The following is a 22,010-nucleotide window of genomic DNA, read 5'->3' as shown; positions in this document are numbered from 1 at the left end:
GCAAGTCCAGAAATGAAATGTGTATTTTGGCTCTCAATTTGAAGGAATGCTAAACTATGCCTGAGAGAACATGAACCTGAAGTTGTTTGACCCGGTGCAACAGTAGATTTGAGTACAGAAAAATGGTGTTGGTTCTTATCTAACTTTTGCTTTTTCATGCAGTGTGGGCTCACAGCTCATGGAATGATGACACCTACAACTGGAGTCAATCTTCCCAACCCATTGAACCCATGGAAGTAAATATGGAAAATTTTAGAGACAAAGAAGACTGTTACTTAATTTCTTTTCTTTTGTTTTAGACATTGTCTCTTTATCATTCAAATTTAATGGCCCTGTGGTGGTGTGATTATATTTGACCAATGGGAAGTGTTATTATTAGGAGATGGGCCTTGTTTTAGTAAGTATGACACCATGTAGGGAGTCTACATGATATTATGCTCAAGTTCTGCCTACTGTGGCAGAAAGTGCCTTCTCCTAGCTACCTTTGAAGCCAGTATTGTCCTGGGAGCCTTTAGATCAAGATGTAGACCTCTTAGTCACTACTTCAGCACAATGTATGTTTGCTTGTTGCTATGCTTCCTGCCATAATGGTAATATATTGACCCTATGAATCTCTAAGCCCAAGATCCTTAAATGTTGTCCTTTTTAAGAGTTACCTTTGGGGCAGGTGATTTGGGTCAGCAGTTAAGAGCACTGTCTGCTCTTCTTAAGGGCCTGAGTTCAAATCTCAGGAACCACATGGTTGCTTACAACAATCTGTAATGAGATCTGATGCTTTCTTCTTCTATGTCTAAATGGCAGCTATCATGTACTTACATATAAGAAATAATTCTTTAAAAAAATGTGTTACCTATGCCATTTTTGTCTCTCTTTTTTTAATATTTTTATTTTCTATATTCTTTGTTTACATTCCAAATGATTTCCCCTTTCCCGGATCCCCCCTCCCCATATGTCCCATAAATCTTATTCTCTCCATCCATTCTCCAATCACCTCCCTCCTTTTTGTCTCTGTCGTTATATTCCCCTCCAAAGCTAGATCAATCCTATCCAGGATCAGTACCTTCTCCATACTTCTTCATGGGAGTCATTTGTTATGCGATTTGTGCCTTGGGTATTCAGGGCTTCTGGGCTAATTAATATCCACTTATCAGAGAATGCAGTCCATGTGTATTCTTTTGTGACTGGGTTACCTCACTTAGGATGATATTTTCCAGATCAAACCATTTGCCTAAAAATTTTGTGAATTCATTGTTTCTAATTGCTGAGTAGTATTCCATTGTGTAAATATACCACATTTTCTGTATCCATTCCTCCTTTGAGGGGCATCTGGGTTCTTTCCATCTTCTGGCTATTATAAATAAGGCTGCTATGAACATAATGGAGCATGTGTCTTAATTGCATGCCACGCAATCTTTTGGGTATATGCCCAGGAGAGATATAGCTGGGTCCTCCAGAAGGGTCATGTCCAGTTTTCTGAGGAACCGCCAGACTGATTTCCAAAGTTGTTGTACCATCTTACAGCACCACCAGCAGTGGAGGAGTGTTCTTTCTCCACATCCTTGCCAACACCTGCTGTCTCCTGAGTTTTTGACCTTAGCCATTCTGACTGGTGTAAGGTGAAATCTCAGGGTTGTTTGGATTTGCATTTCCCTAATGACTAATGATGTTGAGCACTTCTTAAGGTGCCTCTCAGCCATCCGAATTTCTTCAGGTGAAAATTCTTTGTTTAGATCTGTACCCCATTTTTAATAGGGTGATTTAGTTCCCTGGGGTCTAACTTCTTGAGTTCTTTGTATATATTGGATATTAGCCCTCTGTCAGATGTAGGGTTGGTGAATATCCTTTCCCAATTTGATGGTTGCCATTTTGTCCTTTTAACAGTGTCTGTTGCCTTACAGAAACTTTGTAATTTATGGGGTCCCATTTTTCAATTCTTGATCTTAGTGCATAAGCTATTGGTGATCTGTTCAGGAAGTTTTCCCCCGTGCCCATGTCCTCTAGGGTCTTCCCAAATTTCTTTTCTGTTAGTTTCAGTGTGTCTGGTTTTACATGGAGGTCCTTGATCTACTTGGAGTGAAGTTTAGTACATGGAGATAAGAATGGATCAATTCGCATTCTTCTGCATGTTGACCTCCAATTGAACCAGCACCATTTGTTAAAAAGGCTATCTTTTTTCCACTGGATGTTTTTGGCTCCTTTGTAGAAGATAAAGTGACCGTAGGTGTGTGGGTTCATTTCTGCAATTCAATTCTATTCCATTAGTCCACTTGTCTGTCACTGTGCCAATACTATGCAGTTTTTAATACTATTGCTCTGTAGTATTGTGTGATGTCAGGGATACTGATTCCCCCAGAATTTCTTTTGTTGTTGAGAATAGTTTTAAGTATCCTGGGTTTTTTGTTATTTCAGATGAATTTGAGAATTGCTTTCTCTAACTCTGTGAAGAACTGAGTTGGGATTTTGATGGGGATTGCATTTAATCTGTAGATTGCTTTTGGCAAGATGGCCATTTTAACTATATTAATCCTGTCGATCCACGAGCATGGCAGATTTTTCTATTTTCTGAGGTCTTCATCGATTTCCTTCTTCAGAGACCTGAAGTTCTTGTCATATAGATCTTTCACTTGTTTGGTTAGAGTCACACCAAGATACTTTATATTGTTTGTGGCTATTGTGAAGGGTGTCATTTCCCTAACTTCTTTCTCAACCTGCTTATCCTTTGAGTATAGTCTCCGCATTTTTGTCTTTTAATAGCAATGAAACCGTAAGATAGATTCCAAATCATTTTAAAAATTGGAGCAGAGTCTGTGGTTGCAATCACTTGGGGTTTCTAGTACTGATGTGGTCTCCTGTCAAGCAGGAGTCTTTTGTCAGGGTTGTAGTCAAAGCTATGCACCCTAGGAGAGGGATTGTAGTGAGGAATGTGCAGGTGATAAGGGGCATTAGATGGCAACTTGCCATTTATTACCTGTGGTTCCTAGTAATACATTGCCCTTCTGTATACTGGAATTCCTTCGTAGGCAATGTAGGCTGTGACATGGAGCCAGGGAGAGGTCATGCAGTTGGGACTGGAGTTCCTACTACATGTGTGGCTTCTCATAGAGCTGGAGCAGCATAGTACCAGTATTTTTAATATCTTCAGGCAACAAAACCAAGTATCCATTATGTCTGTTTATGCTTAAATCTATGGTCTATTCACCACGTGTGACCTGAGAAGTTTATATCTTCATAGACAGAGCCCAAGATTTAGCCAATCTGATCTCATTGATTTTATGTTTTGAATTGTTTGAGGCAGCTTATCACTGTGGTAGAAAAGGCTGGATTTTCATTTACTATGATGGACCAGATTAGCCATGGTGCTGAGTATTAGTGTCATGACATATTACCTCTTTCTCTGGCTTTTACATTATTTTGACATATTTTTCTAGTATATCCTCTGACTCTCTGAAGGATGAATATTGTGGTGTGTTCTTCCTACTGCAAGCATAGCAGTAGGATACTATTACATAGCAGCCAGTGTCCACTTTCTCTACTTATAAAGCAAAGGATTTCCCAGGGTAGAGACCACAAGAAAAGAGAGAGAAGGAATACAAGCCATGGAATAGAACATGAACATGAGAACAGGAGAAGTAGAGCCACCAAGGGCAAGGTGAGCCATATAAATGTGGCCATGTAGGTTGGACAACTAGATCTAAGAGCAGCCTAGATGAAACATAGTAATAACTTGGGTTATGGATAGGAAGGTTGACTCTAAACTCATGAAGAGTAGACAGCTGCCCAGCTGTTGTGCTGCATAAGGGAAATTATAATGCAAAGGCTGTGTGTCTCATCTGGGAACATAAATGCTGTAAGGTGGGGAAGTGACTTTTACTGGGATTTTTAATATTAACTACAACACACATGATCTCAATAACGAGGTTAAAAGCACAGGCAATGTGCGAATGTGCCATTAGAGTGTAGATGATCTACAACATGAATGTCTTCCTCATTTGTCAGGAACCATCACAGGACAAGCTAATAACTAGCAGGTGACCTTCCTGAGATTACCACCTTAGATTAACCTCTATGATAAATGTCTGATAGACAAGGCCATGGAGAAAATCATGTAGTAAAGATTCCTGCTATTAATATGCATTTCCTATTACTATTATCATTATTAATTTTTATTATTTTTGGGTTGCCTGTTTACTGAGGCATGTTGGCATTTTTATCTCTCAGACATTTCCTGTAGAACTTACCTTAACCTTCACTTAAGCCTCAAGGTAGTAAGATAACAATAATTAAGGCACCTTACTCTCACCATTTTACATTGTCACCCTCTGAGCTCCTCAGTGTTTGGCAAATAATGGACAGGCCCCATTCCCTCTGTAATAATTCCAACAAGAACACTAAGCTACTCAGTCATGACATATACAAAGACCTAGGTCAGACCCTGTAATAGCTGTTCCTCATTGTAAATTGATTGTAGCTGGAAAGATTGACAGTTCAAAATTTGAAGGCTCACCTGCGATCCAGATATTAAGGCTGGGAGATACAAGTTTCTAACCTGGATCTTGGCATGTAGATCTTGAGGCATAGTGGCTATGAATCCCAGGACAATAATGCAAGGAGATCTCTGAGTTCAAGGGCATCTGGGTCAAAGCAAGTCCCAGATCCAGGTATGGTGGTACACACCCTTCATCTGGGCCACACCATCTGCTGGAGACCTACATGAAGACATTTGAAGTAGGAAGATTTGCACCTCTTTGCCTGAATGCCTTGTATGACTGAGCAACTACTAGATCCATGGACTTCCATTCACAGCGGACCATTGTTGCAGAGTTGGAATACAGAGTGTAAGTTATCAGAATAACTTCGCATACTATATAGAGACTACTCATAATTTCTATGATCCTAGAGAACCCTGACTAGAGTCCTCAAGTGGCTTCATGATGTTTCCAAGGTCCTATGAGTCCCAGTCATTTGACTCTGTGGGCTATATTCTCTTGTTATGTCCCACATGCCCCTGACCCCTCTTGTTCCTCCAATCTCACTCTTCCCATCACCTTTGCAGATCACCTGATCCCTTAATGTTTGACTGTGATAGTCTGCATCTGCTCCCATAAGTTTCTGAATGAAATCTCTGATCTCTTTGATGAACATTATGCCAAGTGCTCATCTTGCCATACTTGGCAGACAGGAGAAGCTGTAGGTTAAAGGTTTGGTAGGTAGGTTACTGTCCAAACCATTCCACTTGAGGACTTACTATTTATATGGCTGTTTAATGCCTCATATCCCCTATTTCTAGAAGTCTTGCAAGGGTTGCTATCATAATTGCACAAATTTTTTACCTCATCAATGTATATGCCACCCGTCATTAAAATAAATTTCCCAGTATTTTTCCATCCTTCTCTCCACCAGATCCCTCCTCTATGCAACCCTTCCAGTCCAAGTGAAGAGTTTCTTTATCCTTTCCATACAGTTCCTTGTATTTTAGAATCTCCAGGTCTGTGGACTGTAGCATGATTGTCACTGTACAGATAATATCTACTTAAAAGTGATTATATACTGTGATTGTTTTTATGGGTCCAGGGTATAGCATCCTTTGCATAACAGGTATGCCTCTTTTTTATTTTGTTTTTTTTTTTCTCAAAACAGAGTTTCTCTGTATAGCTATGACTGTCCTGGAACTCACTCTGTAGACCAGGCTTGCCTCAGACTCTGAAATATGCCGGCTTCTGCCTCCCAAGTGCTGGGATTATAGACATTCACCACCACTGCCTACCTACAGGTATGCTTCTAATAAGCCTCTATATTTGTGTTACTTGGACTTTTTGTCTTGTAGCTTTCTGTATTCTTTTTTTGTTGCATATGTGCAGTGTTTGTATTTACCTACTAAAGGATTAAGAAAATGTCTGAAAAATTGCCATGGATGATAAAAAAGACAGTAAAAATCTTCTACCTTAGTTATAGCCCAAGGAAGACCTTGATAGAAATATTTCTGTGGATAGGCAATAGACACAAAGAATGAATATGTACTAGAAGAAGAAAAGCAGGGTCGATCTTACATTTATTAATACCATTGCTTGCATAAGTTTGAGTTGTTTAATGTAGATTGGTTTTATTATGATAGGTCATGTAAATCTAATAATTCTTTAATTTCTTGTAACTTTCAGTATAATATATATGTTTTTAAAGTCCACACTAAGGATTTGTGGAATTATATGTTTATCTTTTGTAATTGCTCTATGAATCTCCCACTTAACTGTGCTTACTAGCATAAAGAGTTGTAGATATGTGGGCTACACTGCTGACCGGTCAGGAATAATATGTCAAGTAGAACAGTACTGAAACTCAAAATTTTCAAATTGCATTTGAGTTTGGGTTTATAGGATGCTAATCATAATTGGTAGATTAGAGCTCTTAAAGACCAATGGTTTATAAAATTATATGCTCTAATTAGGGAACTATAGTTGGTGATTTAATAAAGGTACATGACATATATGTCAAATTAATTTGTGTGCTTGAAGATTCTAGAGTAGTGTCATAGTTTTTGCCATAGATACTCTCCTTCTTTAAGCATCATAGAAGCTCATGACTTATGAGAATAGTTAGTCAAGTGATTGTTGCATATTCATGCCTAAAATAAGGCAAGTAAATCATTTCTTCCAAGTTTCAGGGAACATGGTTAAAGAGTGGGCGCAAGAACTGTGTGAAGCAGATAAAGAGATTCAATATTTTGGGACTTTGTCTTGAGGACATATCATAGTCACAGAACTCTTGACCTATAAACCATTCTGATGATTTGTAGAAGGTCTGAACATTCATGTATATAGAAACATTTAATCATTTAAAGGGAAATTGAATGAACAACATCCTTCTCTTATTACACATAACTATAAATTTAGTTACCTTATACCCGTAGATTTATAGTTAATTTATACCTGTAGTCTTTCACAAATCCACATGCTTTAGCTTGATTTCACAAAATACACAAGGAAAATGGGACTGTTTTAGTCATCCTGGTTCACAATACATTCATTTATTATAAGGGGATCTTTTGAGTAAATTGCTGGCTGAGAATTGCCTTCTACTCAGCTTGACTCAAGTGATAGTACTACTGTAGGTCTAGCTCCAGGTACTATGCAGTAGATCCTAGCCTGTTCTTAACTGGGGTGGTAATGCTGCCATAGAAACAGTTGAAGAAAGTAGTTTGCCCACTGAAGAAATTCAAGCAACATCTGGATGGATAAATGACTGCAGGCTTTCATCAAAAGGACTTTTACCTGAGCCTAGAGGATATATAAATGGTGGAGAACAGAGAATATTTTTGGAGCCACTGCCTACCACTACACTGCATGTCTCAGCACTGTTCTCTACTTAAAATATGCCCTGGGCATATATTTAGCAGTGTTTCACAGGGAAAGACATCTTGAATAATACTCCTTAATATTGTACTACCTTATTTTCAGTTGCACCTTATATAGAAGTCAGAATCTCAAAATAATCTGGTAGGAAGGATATATTTGGAATTGGGTAAACAGACTCAAAGGTCTTCAAAGGTACAAGAAAACATAATTGCTAAGTTTACAAAGAAAATATTTGTTGTAAACACATAGTTACCTTGAATGAACAATTTTGTTAGTAGATAGTATTTTTGGAATTTCCATAAGGAGAAAAGAGTAAAACAAGTTGTACTGCAGAAAGATAACCTTAAAAGTAAATGAAAACTGAAAGATAAAAGCAGGCTATCATTCTGACGTCCCACATGTAAGAATCATCTTTGATCAACAAAACTCTTAATGAGCAACTACATGGTAGGCATCATTTGTAAAGATACATAATCCAGTCTCTAGGCAGGCAATATAAACAGCGGTAACACTGCTAAGGAAAGAAGGGGATAAAATTGTCACCCAATGACTTAAGAATAACAAACTCTATTAGCCCTGTGTTAATCCCTTGATGAGAACAGCAAGTATATCTTGGGAAGACAGAAGTAGCCAAAAGGAAAATATTGTAGGAGCTGGCACTAAAAATGCATGTTTATTCCAAACACAGCAGGCTGAAATCTTGGGTTTAGATTTCAAAATATTGGTGCTATTTTGGTTTCTAATTTGCCTTGGCAATAAGAAAAATACAAAAAGAATGTATTTTTCACTCAGATCGTCAGACCTTCAAGTATTAAAAGCAAAAAAAGAGACATGCCCGGTCTCCTTTTTTCCCGGTTTTATTTATTTTTTTTATTTTTTTAAATTTTTTGTAAGGGTAAAGGAACTATGCAGAATATCACAGATTTCAGGATAGACCAAAGCCCTCAATACCTATGTCTCGGTAAAGTGATTGCATTCTGGTCAGCAAAGTTTCAACATTTGTTTTTTTGTTTGTTTGCTTGTTTTTTTTTTAAGTTTTTTTTATTTGATATATTTTTTATTTATATTTCAAATGATTTCCTCTTTTCTAGCCCCCCACCACGGCAAGCCCCCTTCTCTCCCCCTGTCCTCCCACCCACCCCTTCCCACTTCCCCGTTCTGGTTTTGCCGAATACTGCTTCACCGAATCTTTCCAGAACAAGGGGCCACTCCTCCTTTCTTCTTGTACCTCATTTGATGTGTGGATTATGTTTTGGGTATTCCTGTTTTCTAGGTTAATATCTACTTATTAGTGAGTACATACCATGATTCACCTTTTGAGTCTGTGTTACCTCACTTAGTATGATGTTCTCTAGCTCCATACATTTGCCTATTAATTTCATGAATTCATTGTTTCTAATGGCTGAATAGTACTCCATTGTGTAGATATACCACATTTTTTTGCATCCACTCTTCTGTTGAGGGATACCTGGGTTCTTTCCAGCATCTGGCAATTATAAATAGGGCTGCTATGAACATAGTAGAGCATGTATCCTTATTACATGCTGGGGAATCCTCTAGGTATATGCCCAGGAGTGGTATAGCAGGATCTTCTGGAAGTGAGGTGCCACAACATTTGTTTAAAGTTCCTAATATCAACCATATTTTAGTTTATGGGCAAATATTTGGAAAAATTTACAATAAAACAGGAAATAATCTCACAGTATTCAGAGCATGTAATCTATAAAATATTATATACATTAAAAGTCTCCAATTACTTTAGGCCTGGCTCACTGTTACAGAGTATCTTCCAAGATAATTCATAGGATTCAAAATCACAAAAATTTAAGATTGGTAGAAAAGGCCAAAATACAGTATTTTATGTTTTGTTTTTAAAACTATATCAGCACTCAATAATACAAAGGGGGGAGGGACATCTGTCCCATGGATTTTCCCCAGTGCAAGTCTTCAACACAAAGGATTTCACAAGTTTTTATGAAAACCCCAATTTACGCGGGTCCAGAAGGTAAGCTGTGTTCCTGGTGCCTACCACCAGTTGTTTCTATGACTACAAAAGATAGTTGTTTGTTGAGTTTCCAAATGTTTTATTAATCACTAAGCTTGTTCAGAAATAGGTTACTTATATAAATACTTAGTGCAACTATTTTCAAATGTTCCCATGTACCAATACAAACAGAGTTTTACATTCATATATAGTCTTGCTTGGGTCCATAATGGAGCTAAAAGTTCAGAAGACTTCAGAGACATATCCTGAAGACAGTCAAGATGACCTAACAAAACCAGGAAGTAGAAAGTGTACTAGGAGCAAGTTGAAGAATCCAAAGCATTTTGAAACAAAATCTAAAAGAGTAATAGCTGATAGCAATGTGGTTTTAAAATAAATTTAAAACCAAAAAAAAAAAAAACCCTGCTGCTCCTGTTGTAGTAGTTTCAGCTTATAATCTTAGTATTTGAGAGGCTAGAAGAGGCTGAAACAAACAAAACCCTGCAACCTTAATGTCAAATGTCTTGAGAAGGACACTGTTAGCATCAGAGTTGCACAGTGAAGCTGCAGGTTTGTTTGTAAAGTTATAGAAGTAGGGCATCTATAGGGCAATAAGACCCCTATTGTAGGTGGCATATGGTGAGAGGCAGGCCTATTCATGCTGTAGAACTGAACAAGTTGACTTGGAATGCTGCTGGGAGGAGACAGATTTGTAAAAGTGATGGGAACCCCCACACTCCCACTTCTACTGTACTCCCAATTGCTGCTCTGACTATTTGGGTGGCTTCCACCACTGCTCCCAGTGCTGCTGTAAGTTCTATTTCTTTGATTGACAGAAGCTGTCATAACAGGGCTCTGCTGTGAGGGAGTCATATTACAGGTTGGGCTAGGTATATAACCATTTGGTACCACTGGAGGACACACTGTCTCCAGTTTTTTATAGGAGTCCTGCACAAATGTCCCCTTCCCTGTCATAGGGGTAATTGGGGGCTTCTGAGTTGGAATTGCTGTGTGTGGCAGTCTACCCATTTTCATATTCTGGGTACTCACCTTAAGCCATGTCCAATCTAAAATTGTGTAATTGATAGCTTTTTGAATATAATAAACTGACTGCTCAAGGTTGGCTGGCACAATAATCTTAGGGGTCCTGGTCAAAATACCAATTTTTCTTCTTGAAACGTTCTCTTTATGAATATCAACTGTTCCCACAGATGGTCCCAGCCAAGAAGATTTCGATCTGAGGACAAACTTTTGGATATCAGGAAAAGGCACAGGTTGGGCCAGATGAGAGGCACAACCATACACAAAGAGGTGGTTTGAATCTGAATGTATTTTTCTATTTTGGTGCAAGAGCCTTTAAGCATGAGGGGTTGACATTTACATAGCAAAAGATGTATCCAAAGAAGCAGGCACAAGGAACAGCAAGCATAACAATTTGGCCCAAGGAAGTATATAATCAACTAGGTAAAATGTTCTTCTGAGTACCAAATTTAGAAGCTGGAACACAGATAATATCAATCTTCTTGATATAACCTTTTTTAAAAAATTTTCTATATTGTTTGTTTACATTCCAAATGATTTCCTCTTTCTCAGTTCCCCCCTCCCCATATGTTCCATAAGCCATCTTCTTTCCACCAATTCTCCAATCACCTCCTTTTTCTCTATCCTCCAATGCTAGATCAAGCCTTTTTAGGGTCAGGGCCCTCTCCTTACTTCTTCATGGGAGTCATTTGTTATGCTAATTGTGCCTTGGGTATTCAGAGCTTCTGGGCTAATTAATATCCACTTATCAGTGATTGCATTCCATGTGTATTCTTTTGTGATTGGGTTACCTCACTTAGGATGATATTTTCCAGTTCCAACCATTTGTCAAAAATTTTTCATGAATTCATTGTTTTTAATTGCTGAGTAGTATTCCATGGTGTAAATATACCACATTTTCTATATCCGTTCCTCCATTGAGGAACATCTGGGTTCTTTCCAGCTTCCAGCTATTTTAAATATGGCTGCTGTGAACATAATGAAGCATGTGTCCTTATTGCATGCCAGGGAATCCTCTGGGTATATGCCCAGGAGAGGTATAGCAAGGTCCTCCAGAACTGTCATGTCCAGTTTTCTGAGGAACCACCAGACTGATTTCCAAAGTGGTTGTACCATCTTAAAATCCCACCAGCAGTGGAGGAGTGTTCCTCTTTCTCCACATCCTTGCCAACACCTGATCTCTCCTGAGTTTTTAACCTTAGTGATTCTGACTGGTGTGAGGTGAAATCTCAGGGTTGTTTTGATCTGCATTTCCCTAATGACTAATGATGTTGAGCATTTCTTAAAGTGCTTCTCAGCCATCCAAATTTCTTCAGGTGAAAATTCTTTGTTTACATCTGTACCACATTTTTTAATAGGATTATTTGGTTCCCTGGTGTCTAACTTCTTGAGTTCTTTGTATATATTGGATATTAGCCCTCTATCAGATGTAGGGTTGGTGAAGATCTTTTCCCAATTTATTGGTTGCCGTTTTGTGATTTTGAAAGTGTCCTTTGCCTTACAGAAACTTTGTAATTTTATGTGATCCTATTTGTCAATTCTTGATCTTAGAGCAGGAACTTTTCCCCTTTGCCCATGTCCTCAAGGGTTTTCGCCAGTTTCTTTTCTATTAGTTTCAGTGTGTCTGGATTTAAGTGGAGGTCCTTGATCTACTTGGAGTTGAGCTAAGTAAAAGGAGATAAGAATAGCTGAATTCGCATTCACCTGCATGCTGACCTCCAGTTGAACCTACACCATTGGCTGAAAAGTCTATCTTTTTTCCACTGGAGGTTTTCCTCTCCTTTGTCGAAGATCAAGTGACCATAGGTGGGTGGTTTCATTTCTGGGTCTTCAATTCTATTTCATTGGTCCACTTGCCTGTCGCTGTGCCAATACCATGCAGTTCTTAACACTATTGCTCTGTAGTATTGCTTGAGTTCTGGGATACTGATTCCCCCAGAAGTTCTTTTACTGTTGAGAACAGTTTTAGCAGTCTTTGAATTCCTGTTCTTTCCAAGATTTTAAGCATGAGAGGATACTGAATTTTGTCAAATGCTTTTTCATCATCTAATGAAATGATCAAATGTTTTTTTTCTTTGAGTTTGTTTATGTAGTGGATTGCATTGATGGATATTCTTATATTGAACCATCCCTGCATCCCTGGGATGAAGCCTACGTGCTCATGGTGGATGATCATCTTGATGTTTCTTAGGATGGCAAGAATTTTATTTAGTATTTTTGCATCGATATTCATAAGGGAAATTGGACTGGTGTTCTCTTTATTTGTTGGATCTTTGTGTGGTTTTGTTATCAGCATAATTGTGGCTTCACAGAACGAGTTGGGTAGTGTTCCTTTGCTTTATGTTTTATAGAATAGTTTGAAGAGTATCAGTGTTAGGTCTTTGAAGGTCTGATAGAATTCTGCACTGAAGCCATCTGGTCCCATGCTTTTTTTGGTTGGGAGACTTTCTATGACCCCTTCTATTTCTTTAGGAGTTATGGGACTGTTTAGATGATCTATATGATCCTGATTTAATTTTGGTATTTTATATCTGTCTAGGAAACTGTCCATTTCCTCCATATTCTCCAGTTGTGTTGAGTATAGGCTTTTGTAGTAGGATCTGATGATTTCTTGAATTTCCTCAGTTTCTGTTGTTATATATCCCTTTTCATTTCTAAGTTTGTTAATCTGGAATCTCTCTCTGTGCCCTTTGGTTAGTGTGGCTAAGGGTTTATCTATCTTGTTGATTTTCTCAAAGGACCACCTCCTGGTTGTTTGACTATTTGTATGGTTCTCTCAGTTTCTACTTGATTGATTTCAGCCCTGAGTTTGATGATTTCCTGCCTTCTACTCTGACTGGGTGAATTTGCTTCTTTTTGCTCCAAGACTTTCAGGTGTGTCATTAAGCTGCTAGTGTATGCTGTCTCGATTTTAATTATGGAGGCACTCAGGGCTATGCGTTTTCCTCTTAGCACTGCCTTCATTGTGTCCGATAGATTTGGGTATGTTGTGTCTTCATTTTCATTAAATTCAAAAAAGTCTTTGATTTCTTTCTTTATTTCTTCCTTGACCAAGGTATCATTGAGTAGAGTATTATTCAGTTTCCATGTGTATGTGGGCTTTCTGTTGATTTTGTTGCTATTGAAGAGACCTTTTACTCCATAGTGCTCTGAAAGGAGGCATGGGATTATTTTGATCTTATATTCATTGAGGTCTGTCTTGTGACCAATTATATGGTCAATTTTGGAGAGGGTACCATGAGGTGCTGAGAAAAAGGTATATTCTTTTGCTTTAGGGTGAAATGTCCAATATATATCTGTTAAATCTAATTGGTCCAAATTTTCAATTAGTTTCACTTTGTCCATGTTTAGTTTCTGTTTTCCTGATTGGTCCATTGAGGAAAGTGCAAGGTTGTAGTCACCCACAATTATTGCATTAGGTACAATGTCTGCTTTGAGCTTTAGTGAAGTTTCTTTTATGAATGAGGGTGCTTTTGCACTTGGAGCATAAATGTCCAGGACTGAGACTTCTTCTTGGTGTGTTTTTCCATTGACCAGCAAGAAGTGTCCCTCAATGTCTCTTTTGATGACTTTAGCTTGAAAGTCAATTTTATTTGATATGAGAATGGCTACTCTGGCTTGTTTCCTGAGACCATTTGCTTGTAAAATTGTCTTCCAGTCTTTTACTCTATGGTAGATTTGTCTTTGAAACTGAGGTGTGTTTCCTGTATGTAGCAAAATCTAAGATCCTATTTATGTAGCCAGTCTGTTAGTCTATGTCTTTTTATTGGGGAATTGAGTCCATTGATGTTAAGAGGTATTAAGGAATAGTGATTATTACTTCCTGTCATTTTTGATGTTATCTTTTATATTTAATTAGTGTCTTAGTCAGGGTATGTATTCCTGCACAAAGATCATGACCAAGAAGCTAGTTGGGGAAGAAAGGGTTTATTGAGCTTATACTTCCACATTGCAGTTTATCACTAAAGGAAGTAAGGACCGCAACTCAAGCAGGTCAGGAAGCAGGAGCTGATGCAAAGGCCATGGAGGGATGTTTCTTACTGGCTTGTTTCCCACGGCTTGCTCAGCTTGCTCTCTTATAGAGCCCAAGAGGATCATCCCAAAGGTAGTACCACCCGCAAGGGGCCCTCCCAACTTGATCACTAATTGAGACAATGCCCCACATCTGGATCTCATGGAGGCATTTCCCCAACTAAAGCTCCTTTCTCTGTGATAACTCCAGCATGTGTCAAGTTGACACACAAAACTAGCCTGTACAATTGACTCCTTGTCAACTTGACACACAAACACATCACAATTTATCTTCAACCATTACTTTCTTATTCATCCCCAAGATCTAAATTACTTTAAAAGTCCCACAGTCTTTACATATTAAAAGTTCATTCACCTTAAAATGTCCAATATCTCTAAAATTCAAAGTCTTTTAAAAATTCAAAGTATTTTAACTGTGGGCTCCACTAAAATACTTTCTTCCTTCAAGAAGGAAACATATCAGGCACAGTCACAACCAAAATCAAAACTCAAGCTCCTAACACAATAATTGTGGGTGACTTCAACACTGCACTTTCCTCAATGGACCGATCAGGAAAACAGAAACTAAACAGGGACACAATGAAACTAATTGAAGCTTTGGACCAATTAGATTTAATAGATATATATAGAACATTCTATCCTAAAACAAAAGAATATACCTTTTTCTCAGCACCTCATGGTACCTTCTCCAAAATCGACCATATAATTGGTCACAAGACAGACCTCAACAAATATAAGAAGATCGAACTAATCCCATGCCTCCTATCTGATCACTATGGAGTAAAAGTGGTCTTCAATAGCAACAGAAACAACAGAAAACCCACATACACGTGGAAATTGAACAATACTCTACTCAATGATACCTTGGTCAAGGAAGAAATAAAGAAAGAAATTAAAGACTTTTTACAACACAATGAAAATGAAAACACAACATACCCAAATCTATGGGACACAATGAAAGCAGTACTAAGAGGAAAAATCATAGCCCTGAGTGCCTCCAAAAAAAAATGGAGAGAGCATACATTACAAGCTTAATGACCCACCTGAAAGCCCTAGAACTAAAAGAGGCTATTATACCCAGGAGGAGTAGAAGGCAGGAAATCATCAAACTCAGGGCCAAAATCAATCAAGTGGAAACAAAGAGAACCATACAAAAAATCAACAAAACCAGGAGCTGGTTCTTTGAGAAAATCAACAAGATAGATAAACCCTTAGCCAGACTGACCAAAGGGCACAGAGAAAGTATCCAAATTAACAAACTTAGAAATGAAAAGGGAGATATAACAACGGAAACTGAGGAAATCCAAAAAATCATCAGATCCTACTCCAAGAGCCTGTACTCAACACAACTGGAGAATCTGGAGGAAATGGACAATTTCCTTGACAGATACCAAATACCAAAATTAAATCAGGACCAACTAGACCATCTAAACAGTCCCATAATGCCTAAAGAAATAGAAGGAGTCATAGAAAGTCTTCCAACCAAAAAAAAAGCACAGGACCAGATGGTTTCAGTGCAGAATTCTATCAGACCTTCAAAGAAGAGTTAACACCAATACTCTTCAAACTATTCCACAAAATAGAAACAGAAGTAACACTACCCAATTCCTTCTACGAAGCCACAATTACGCTGATACCAAAGCCACACAAAGATCCAACAAAGAAAGAGAACTTCAGACCAATTTCCCTTATGAACATCGATGCAAAAATACTCAATAAAATTCTTGCCAACCGAATCCAAGAACACATCAAAACGATCATCCACCATGATCAAGTAGGCTTTATCCCGGGAATGCAGGGTTGGTTCAATATACGGAAATCCATCAATACTATCTACTGCATAAACAAACTCAAAGAACAAAAACCACATGGTCATTTCATTGGATGCTGAAAAAGCATTTGACAAAATTCAGCATCCTTTCATGCTTAAAGTCTTGGAGAGTACAGGAATTCAAGGCCCATACCTGAACATAGTAAAAGCAATATATAGCAAACTGGTAGCCAGCATCAAACTAAATGGAGAGAAACTTGAAGCAATCCCACTGAAATCAGGGACCAGACAAGGCTGCCCCCTTTCTCCTTATTTTTTCAATATTGTACTTGAGGTACTAGCTCGGGCAATTCGACAACATAAGGAGGTCAAAGGGGTACAAATTGGAAAGGAAGAAGTCAAACTATCATTATTTGCAGACAACATGATAGTCTACCTAAGTGACCCAAAAAACTCCACTAGAGAGCTCCTACAGCTGATAAACAACTTCAGCAAAGTGGCAGGTTATAAAATCAACTGAAGCAAATCAGTGGCCTTCCTATACTCAAAGGATAAGTAGGCTGAGAAAGAAATTAGGGAAATGACCCCCTTCACAATAGCCACAAACAGTATAAAGTATCTTGGGGTGACTCTTACCAAACATGTGAAAGATCTGTATGACAAGAACTTCAAGACTCTGAAGAAGGAAATGGAAGAAGACCTCAAAAAATGGGAAAACCTCCCATGCTCATGGATGGGTAGAATCAATATAGTTAAAATGGCCATTTTGCCTAAAGCAATATACAGATTCAATGCAATACCCATCAAAATCCCAACTCACTTCTTCACAGAGTTAGAAAGAGCAATTATCAAATTTATCTGGAACAACAAAAAACCCAGGATAGCTAAAACTATTCTCAGCAACAAAAGAAAATCTGGGGGAATCAGTATCCCTGACCTCAAGCAATACTACAGAGCAATAGTGTTAAAAACTGCATGGTATTGGTACAGTGACAGACAGGAGGATCAATGGAACAGGATTGAAGATCCAGAAATGAACCCACACACCTATGGCCACTTGATCTTCGACAAAGAGGCTGAAAACATCCAATGGAAAAAAGATAGCCTTTTCAACAAATGGTGCTGGTTCAACTGGAGGTCAGCATGCAGAAGAATGCGAATTGATCCATCCTTGTCTCCTTGTACTAAGCTCAAATCCAAATGGATCAAGGACCTCCACGTAAAGCCAGACACTCTGAAGCTAATAGAAAAGAAACTGGGGAAGACCCTTGAGGACATCGGTACAGGGAGAAAGTTTCTAAACAGAACACCAATAGCATATGCTCTAAGAGCAAGAATTGACAAATGGGACCTCATAAAATTACAAAGTTTCTGTAAGGCAAAGGACACCATCAAGAGGACAAATCGGCAATCAACAAATTGGAAAAAGATCTTCACCAATCCTACATCAGATAGCGGGCTAATATCCAATATATATAAAGAACTCAAGAAGTTAGACTCCAGAAAACCGAACAACCCTATTTAAAAAATGGGGTACAGAGTTAAACAAGGAATTCTCACCTGAAGAAATTCGGATGGCAGAGAAGCATCTTAAAAAATGCTCAACTTCATTAATCATTAGGGAAATGCAAATCAAAACAATCCTAAGATTTCATCTTACACCAGTCAGAATGGCTAAGATTAAAAATTCAGGAGACAGCATGTGTTGGAGAGGGTGTGGAGAAAGAGGAACACTCCTCCACTGCTGGTGGGGTTGCAAATTGGTACAACCACTCTGGAAATCAGTCTGGCGGTTCCTCTGAAAACTGGGCACCTCACTTCCAGAAGATCCTGCTATACCACTCCTGGGCATATACCCAGAAGATTCCCCACCATGTAATAAGGATACATGCTCTACTATGTTCATAGCAGCCCTATTTATAATTGCCAGATGCTGGAAAGAACCCAGGTATCCCTCAACAGAAGAGTGGATGCAAAAAAATGTTGTATATCTACACAATGGAGTACTATTCAGCCATTAGAAACAATGAATTCATGAAATTCTTAGGCAAATGGATGGAGCTAGAGAACATCATACTAAGTTAGGTAACCCAGACTCAAAAGGTGAATCATGGTATGCACTCTCTAATAAGTGGTTATTAACCTAGAAAACTGGAATACCCAAAACATAATCCACACATCAAATGAGGTACAAGAAGAAAGGAGGAGTGGCCCCTGGTTCTGGAAAGACTCAGTGAAACAGTATTCGGCAAAACCAGAACAGGGAAGTGGGAAGGGGTGGGTGGGAGGACAGGGGAAGAGAAGGGGGCTTATGGGACTTTCGGGGAGTGGGGGGCTAGAAAAGGGGAAATCATTTGAAATGTAAATAAATTATATTGAATAAAAAAAGGAAAAAAAACCTCAAGCTCCAATGGTTCAATATCTGGGATCCAATTCACAATCTTCCGGGCTCCTCCAAGGGCTTGGATCACTTCTCCAGCGCTGCCCTTTGTAGCACACGGCTTGTCTTCTAGGCTCCAGCTGCCTGTACTCCACTGCTCCTGCTGTTCTTGGTGGTCATCTCATGGCACTGGCATCTCCAAAACACTGCTGACTTCTACTGTGATTAGGCTTCACCAATAGCCTCTCATAGGCTCTCTTCATGGTGACAAGCCTCTGCTCCTATGCATGACACCTTCAAGTCCTGGGCCATCAATTGCAACTGAGGCTGCAACTTCACCAATGGCCTTCCATGTCCTCTCACTGTGCCAAGCACCTCAGTTGCTCTTCATGATCCCTTCATGCCTTCAAAACCAGTACCATCTGGGTGACTCTTACACAGTACCAAGTCTAGCTACAGCACAAAATATAACTGTGGCTGTCTCTGGAACACACTCTCTGTGCTCTCAGAAAACACTTCCAAGAAGATTTCATCTCAGTGATGCTGGTCTCTTCTTAATCACCACTAATTTCTTAGCACCAGCTAACCAGCATCAATAGTCCCTTTAACATGAAGGTTTGCTTTAGTGGTTCTGGTGTCTTGTTACTCACAGCTGATTCTACATCCCCAGCTAACCAAAACCACAGACTCTTCACAATCAAACATGGCCACTGTAAGAGTCTTTAATCTTTCATCTGAAATTTCACAAGCCAGGCCTCCATCTTTGCACTGTTCTTTACATTGTCTTCCAAGCTCCTACAAAACTTTCCACTGAGCTCTTAATATTCCAATGCATTTTCTAGCCCAAAGTTCCAAAGTCCTTCCACATACCTTTCCAAAACATGGTCAGGTTGTCACAGGAATACCTCACTACGCTGGTACCAATTTGTCTTAATCAGGGTTTCTATTCATGTAAAAATATCATGACCAAGAAGCAAGTTGGGGAGGAAAGGGTTTATCTAGCTTACACTTCCACATTGCAGTTCATCACTCAAGGAAGTCAGGCCTGGAACTCAAGCAGGTCAGGAAGCAGGAACTGATGCAGAGGCCATGGAGGGATGTTTCTTACTGGATTGCTTCCCATGGCTTGCTCAGCTTGCTCTCTTATAGAACCCAAGAGCACCTGCTCAAAGGTAGTACCACCCACCAGGGGCCCTCCCAACTTGATCACTAATTGAGAAAATGCCCCACAACTGGATCTCCTGGAGGCACTTCCCCAACTAAAGCTCCTTTCTCTGTGATAACTCCACCCTGTGTCAAGTTGACACACAAAACTAGCCAATACAATTAGTTATCTTCTTTTGGGTTTGATGAAAGTAGGTTACAATGTTGCATTTTCCAGGGTGAAGTTTCCCTCCTGGTATTGGTGTTTTCCTCCTATTATCCTTTGTAGGATTGGGTTTGTGGAAAGATATTGGGTAAAGTTGGTTTTGTCATGGAATATCTTGGTTTCTCCAACTATGGTGATTGAGAGTTTTGCTGGCAAAACTAATATATTATAGTCTTGGCTGGCATTTGTGTTCTCTTAGAGTCTGCATGAGATCTGCCCAGGATCTTCTAGCTTTCATAGTCTCTGGTGAGAAGTCTGGTGTGATTCTGATAGGTCTTCCATTATATGTTACTTGCCCTTTTTCTCTTACTGCCCTAAGTATTCTTTCTTTGTTTAGTACATTTGGGGTTTTGATTATTATGTGATGGGAGGTATTTCTGTTCTGGTCCAGTCTGTTTGGAGTTCTGTAGGCTTCTTGTATGTTCATGGGCATCTCTCTCTTTAGATTAGGGAAGTTTTCTTCTGTAATTTTATTGAAGATATTTGCTGGCCCTTTAAGTTGTAAATCTTCACTCTCATCTATGCCTATAATCCTTAGGTTTGGCCTTCTCATTGTGTCCTGGATTTCCTGAATGTTTTGAGTTACAAGCTTTTTACATTTTGCATTTTATTTGACTGTTGATTCCAGGGTTTCTATGGTATCTTCAGCATCTGAGATTCTTTCTTCTGTCTCTTGTATTCTGTTGTTGATATTTGCATCTATGGCCCCTGATTTCTTCCCAAGGTTTTCTATCTCCAAAGTTGTCTTCCTTTGTGATTTCTTAGTTGTTTCTACTTCTATTTTTAGGTCCTGGATGTTTTTGCTGAGTTCCTTCATTTGCTTGTTTGTGTTTTCCTGTAATACTTTAAAAGATTTTTGTGTTTCCTCTTTCATGAATTCTGCTTGTTGATCAATGTTCTCCTGTATTTCTTGAAGTGATTTTTGCATTTCCTCCTTATTGGCTACTATCTTTTTACCCATATTCTCCTGGATTTCTTTAAGTGATTTTTGTGTTTCCCTTGTAAGGGCTACTAGCTTTTGATCATTTTTCTCCTGAATTTCTTTAAGAGATTTATGTATGTCCTTCATGTCTTCTTGTAACAGCATCATGACCAGTGATTTTAAATCCTAATCTAGTTTTTCTGGTTCCAGGACTTGCTGTTAAGGTCGAATTGGGTTGAGATGCAGTCATAGTGCCTTGATTTCTGTTAGTGAAGTTCCTACATTTCTGTTTTGCCATCTAGATCTCACTGGTGTTAGTTGGTCTTGTCAATGCAGGACTCACCCATGTAAGCTGCCTCCCTGCAGCCTGCCTCCAGATGCACATCTGGCCCTCTGCACTGCTTGGGGACAGGGTGCTTGGCCAAGGCTGCTCCAGATCAAGAGGTTGCCACCAGAAGGCTCCCACCAGAGACCTCCAGATGGATGCTCTGCTCTGCTGGGTCAGACTTACTCACCAGAGCAAGCTGCCTCCATGCAGCCAGCCTCCAGATGCACTGCTGGCCCTCTGCACTGCTTGGGGACTGGGCACATAGCCCAGGCAGCTCCTGATCCAGAGGTGGCGACCTGAAGGCTCCTGCAAGAGGCTTCCTGATGGATCCTATGCTCTGCCCTTTTTGAAATTTTCTATATTTTTGTTTACATTCCAAATGATTTCCCCTTTCCCATTTCCTCCCTCCCCCTATGTCCTATAAGCCTTCTTCCCTCCACCCATTCTCCAATCACCTCCCTCCTTTTTTTTCCCTTCTGGTACTCCCCTACAATGCTAGATCAAGCCTTTCCAGGATCAGGGTCCTCTCCTTACTTCTTCAAGAGAGTCATTTGTTATGCTAATTGTACCTTGAGTATTCAGAGCTTCTGGGCTAATTAATATCCACTTATCAGAGATTGCTTTCCATGTGTATTCTTTGTGATGGGGTTATCTCACTTAGGATGATTATTTTCCAGTTCCAACCATTTGCCTAAAAATTTCATGAATTCATTGTTTTTAATTGCAGAGTAGTACGCCACTGTGTAAATATACCACATTCTCTGCATCGATTCCTCCATTGAAGAATATCTGGGTTCTTTCTAGCTTCAGCCTATTATAAATAAGGCTGCTGTG

The 22,010-nt window shown here is 39.2% G+C and overlaps 1 protein-coding gene across 1 annotated transcript in view; it reads right to left on the bottom strand.

Annotated features, from left to right (window-relative positions):
* Positions 1–22,010, bottom strand: part of LOC127675588 (abl interactor 2-like) — a 58,622-nt gene that overhangs the window by 25,220 nt on the left and 11,392 nt on the right. Inside the window, exon 2 of the mRNA XM_052171650.1 lies at positions 9,930–10,581. Within this exon, the coding sequence (XP_052027610.1) occupies positions 9,930–10,581 (652 nt within the window). The remainder of the gene's footprint in view (positions 1–9,929; positions 10,582–22,010) is intronic.

The sequence above is a fragment of the Apodemus sylvaticus genome, chromosome X, assembly GCF_947179515.1.
Source record: "Apodemus sylvaticus chromosome X, mApoSyl1.1, whole genome shotgun sequence".
Classification (NCBI taxonomy): Eukaryota; Metazoa; Chordata; class Mammalia; order Rodentia; family Muridae; genus Apodemus; species Apodemus sylvaticus.
Note: the sequence above shows the minus strand (reverse complement) of the source record. Positions and strands in the feature narration are given on the sequence as shown.